The 5,080-nt window shown below is 50.2% G+C and overlaps 1 protein-coding gene across 1 annotated transcript in view; it reads left to right on the forward strand.

Annotated features, from left to right (window-relative positions):
• The window catches only part of LOC122542707 (homeobox protein Meis2-like), a 67,952-nt gene that overhangs the window by 23,261 nt on the left and 39,611 nt on the right, over positions 1-5,080 (forward strand). The window contains exon 2 of the mRNA XM_043680686.1: positions 2,316-2,658. Coding sequence (XP_043536621.1) covers positions 2,316-2,658 — 343 coding nt within the window. The remainder of the gene's footprint in view (positions 1-2,315; positions 2,659-5,080) is intronic.

Raw genomic sequence — 5,080 nt, forward strand, 5'->3', positions numbered from 1 at the left:
CCCCACCCCCTCAGCGATTTCCCCCTCCCCCACCCCCAGGCAAAAGTACTCCATTTTTGTCACACTCAGTCACAGTTCCATCCTGCCCTTCAGCTCGCTGGGAACTCTATTTGCTTTGGACGCAGGCACCAGCGATCAGAGTTCTAGTTTGCCGCAGTGATGTTTTCTTGGCTCCCAAGATGCTTTTCAGGGTGACGTCACCCTGCTAAGCTCACTTAAACCCACGGTTGAATATTGTGAAGGCAAGGTCCTGCACTTTATTTCAAAACCGAGGGGAGGTTTTGGGTTAGCACAGACTCTGCCTCCTCCTCCTCCGCCCACTGGTCAGCTCACCCACTCCAAGTTGCCATTATATCTGTGTCTCCCTCAAGTGTGAGGGGGAAAAAAACCCACATCTGGTGGGTCAATCTTTGCACTGACCCTACTCTTGCCTGGCCTTTGTCAACCAGTCAATTCCCGCTTCACCTTTGGATCCTGGTTGGATTCCGTGGTTCCTCCTGGGACGAGACTCAATGAGCAGACGGTCACCGAGGCTGGAGCAGTTGGGTGGCCGCTGGCTATTCCACTTTGGGGGGCATCACAGCCAAGAACAACCTTCACCTGGACCCAGTGGGTGCCCGACGCAGGTGCGCTTTTGGGATCGGACGTGGCTCAAATGACCGAGAAATACGAACCCTTCCTGGGCTTACCCTGATTCAAGAGAATACAGAAAGCGCTGGAGAAACTCCCCAGATCTTGCAGCAACTGTGGAGAGAGAGAGAGCGAAAGGGAGAGAGAAAACACAAAGATAACACTTCAAGTCTGGTCTTACGCACAACACCAATATAGTATAGTATCCCTACAGTGTGGAAACAGGCCCTTTGGCCCAACCAGTCCACACCGACCTTTCAAAGCGTATCCCACCCAAACCTGTTCCCCATTAGTCTACATTTCCCCCTGACTAATGTACCTATCCTACACATCCCTGAACACTACGGGCAAGTCCCCATGGGCAATTCACCTAACCTGGACATCTTTGGACTGTGGGAGGAAACCGGAGCACCCGGAGGAAACCCACGCAGACACGGGGAGGATGTGCAAACTCCACACAGACAGTTGCCCGAGGTTGGAATCGAATCTGGGTCCCTGGCGCTGTGAGGCAGCAGTGCTAACCACTGAGCCACCGTGCCACCCCAGGATTACCCCATGAATGAATAAAACAAAAGAAAAATTAAGTCACGTAGATAAACTATTAGGATTGATGACCAATGTTTTTAGAACAAGATAGATGTAGAGTGGGTTAGGGAGGGCGTGCCAGAGGTTAAAGGTGAGGAGACAGATAGCACAGTGGTAAGGAGGATGTCGGTGAAAAGACATCTGCTGTCCTTACACAGTCTGGCCTACACGTGACTCCAGACCAACAGCAATTGGCTCTTATCTGAAACACTGGCAAGACACCAAGAGGGAAAAAAAAAGTCAAAAAAAAGTGACGCTTGGAAACAATTGGAGCCCTATTCTGAGGGAGACAGGATAAGGTGCCATTTGCAAGTTTCACTGTTTATTTTTCCCGCATTTCAAGGAAGGTTAGGGCTGAGCGGCCTTGTCGTTGTCCCACTTCCTCAGGAAAGAATTTAAAGAACTGATGTGCAAACTATCACCTCCTGGCAGCGGGAAATGGATACCACTTCAGAGAATGCCCATTTCCCCGTGGATTTACATGAGGAACTGTGCGGTCTACTGCTGCTCTCATTCCCTATGAAGCCTACCCAAGAGGCCCGGCTCATACTGAGAGCACAGCACAGAATTTAGGCCCCGTTATGGCCTTGTTTCTTTTGGGGCCTTGTGTTGAGCTGTCAGAAGGCCTTGGGTTAACCGAGCTCGGAGGTATTACGTCCGGGTTAACGAGAGGGTCACAACTTGGATCTGTGATTCCATCCACTTAGCGAATTGAAAGCGCCTAAGTGCAGAATTGACATGGAAAAGATCAATCTGTCATGACTGTAAGTGAAATCCAAGCGCTGTATCTAATTCCTAATGAGACTGAATAAACTGAACACTCATTACAACCCTCAGGCCTTCTGTATGATATGAATTTGTGTATGAAACATATTAACGTGTAATAGGATTAACCACAAAGAGAAAAAAGATCCAACAATTATTAAGTCCCTTTCAGTGATGGGGTGGCTTTGGGCAGCTCTGAATCCACTAATTATTGCTGTTCATCATTAGCATAAAATCAACTTGCAGAGAAATATCTACGTTTTCCTTTCCGAATTGGGATTTTCATGAAAGTAATCTGGCTGTTTATGCGTTTCCTTAATTATTTTCTCTCACAGGCCCAGTTTCGGAAAGGATTCGAGGCCTAACCCCTCCCTCAAGCCTTGGCTGTTGCTTCTCACCAAAATGGCCGCCCCGTGTCTTTGTCGTTGTAAAATGGCCACGCGCTGCCTGTCATTTGAGTGAACGGTTTCTCTCTTTGTCTCCGCAGAACCACTGGACCCGAGACCATGATGACACGGGGTCCACCCATTCGGGCACACCCGGGCCCTCCAGTGGGGGCCTTGCATCGCACAGCGGGGACAACTGCAGTGAACAAGGTAACTCCCCGTCGCCACGGCGCTTCCTCTCGGTCTATTCCTGCGATCCCTCGTGGGGAAAGAGAAAACTGAAAGAAAAAAGGTCGGTGTCTCCAGGAGGCTACCTTAGTTGGCATCTTTTTAACCATTATGGCATACGATAAGACGCCTACGTTCCAATAAGCCCCGAGTCCCACTGTAATTTTAGCCTACTCACCCGTGCGGGGAGGTGGGGTGGGGTGGGCAGGGGGGATGGTGGAGGCGGGTGCAGAGTTCCCAATGTCTTCCTACCCTCCCCCGCTGCCTCTGCACTTGGACTGGGCCGCAATGCCCAGCGAGCTGAATAGTCACATTTGTTGAATGGCTTTTTGGACAAAGCCACTTGAGATACAGTCACCTCAATCTGGGTGAACAGCTTCGTTCAGGGCTTTTCAGGTGCTGTAGTATTTGTGTGAACCAATTGACCTATGTGTATTAACCGGAATAACACATAACACAGGAACAGGCCAGAGTCTTCCATCAGCATGTCTCGTTTCCCTTAACCGAATCTGTCCAATTCAGCGAGCTCTGCATTAAAAATGTCTCTGTGTGGAATACAGTTTCTCCTGAATTCCCTGTTGGATTGATGAGAGACTGTTGTCTTTAAGATTCCTGGTTTGGAACGACAGGAATGTGGTGTGATTTTATGTCGAGGCTGCATTCCCCTGGATGGTTTCCGCAGACCAGGAAGGAGTCCAGAACCAGACGCCACACACTTTGAGAACTGAAAGCCTCGATGGACCTGAAAAGTTCACTTTGCTTTCTCTCTCTGCACGGACGCTGCCAGACCTGCCGGGTTTTGCCGGCAACTTCTGTTTTTGTTTCGAATTTCCAGCGTCTGTCGTCCTTTTGAAGTTCTGTAGGGTCCTTTTTTTCCCACAATGTGAGAAGTAGGCCATTTCGGACTGAGATGAGAGGAGTTGTCTTCATCCAGAGAGCGGAATTCTCTGTCACAGAAAGTGGTTGAGGTTAGAGCGGTGAAAGTATTCAAGAAGGAGTTAGATTGTGTTTCAAAGGAATGAAAGAGTATGGGGGAGGAAGTGGGAACAGGATGATCAACCATGATCCTCTTGAATGGGGGAGCAGGCTCGAAGGGCCGATTGGCCTCCTCCCAATCCTATTTACTTTGTTTCTGTCAGGAATTGCATTTCCACTGAGTGAGGCGTAAAAGGGATGTTGATTCTGGAGGGACAGCAAGAGCTCCCTGAACCTGTAAGGTCAGAGGTTAAGGTGACAGTGTCAAGCATTTCCAGGTCAGGTCTGGTGTGGGGTAAACAAAGCAAAGGCCACATCAAAAACATCAAATTGTCCGATGAGCCAGAATGTGAGTAAGTTTCTCTCCTGACGCTGAGGAAGGGCAAACCTCAGGGTCAACGTGGTGAGAGGAAGGAAATTATAATTTCGAGGCTTTGCTTCAGAACTCAAGGGAGCTGAGAAGGAGGGGGCCCTCAATACTGTCGAAAGCAGGATAGGAGAAACCAGATGAAGGAGAGAGTGAGGGGGTGGGGGTGATTAAACATAGTAGGCCAACCATTTTATATCCAAGATCTCCACCATCCAGACGGACAAAGGCAGCAGATCCATGGGAACACCACCCCCTACAGGCTCCCCTCTGAGCCACTCACCATCCTGACTTGGAAATATATCGGCATTCCTTCAGGGTCACTGGGTCAAAATCCCGGGATTCCCTCCCTCAGGTCTACCCACAGCACACGGACTGCAGCTCACCCCCACCTTCTCAAGGGGGTAACTAGGGACGGGGCAACAAATATTGGGCCCAGCCAGCGATGAAGATGTGTCCTCCCGGTGTGATGACCCTGGGCTGGTGGGTTGGCATTTCACGGTCGCCCCTTGATGCCCAGAGAGGTTGGCAGGAGGCTTTCCGGAGAGTTGGCATTGACAGTGGGGTGGGGGCAGCGGGGGAAGGGGAGGAGCATGGGGTTCAAATCCCCGGCAAATGGTGGAATTTGAAATCAATCACAATCTGGAACTAAGACTCTAATTAGACTGTGAAAGCGTTCGGCAATTATTGTAAAAATCTCGTTTGTTCACTGATGCCCCTATCGGAAAGCAAAACCTGTTGTTTTTACCTGCTCTGGCTCACACGTGACTCCAAACCCACAACAATGTCAGAGTGAGTGTGGGGTTAGGGTTACCATTCCCTCCAGCAAGGATATGAAAGCTGGAGGTTTCTACAGAAGGCCAACAGCTCCCGGCTTTAAGGGATTAGTCCAGTGCTGTTCCCAGCGCCGACCAGGAGCCCATCGGAATGTCAGAGAATGGGAAGTTGCCCAGCCTCGAATCCTGCAGCAGTCTGATACACACCCCAGGACTGTACCCTCTCCCCATCGAACTCCCCAGAAAACCCACAGCTTTACAATGGTACAACTTCCCCCCCCCTCAATTTCGCCATCACTGTCCTTCACATAGCCCCTTCACACCACCCCCTTTCCCTCTCATTTCTCTCCTCACCATCTCCCCTTCTC

Source organism: Chiloscyllium plagiosum, chromosome 41 (genome assembly GCF_004010195.1).
Source record: "Chiloscyllium plagiosum isolate BGI_BamShark_2017 chromosome 41, ASM401019v2, whole genome shotgun sequence".
NCBI lineage: Eukaryota > Metazoa > Chordata > Chondrichthyes > Orectolobiformes > Hemiscylliidae > Chiloscyllium > Chiloscyllium plagiosum.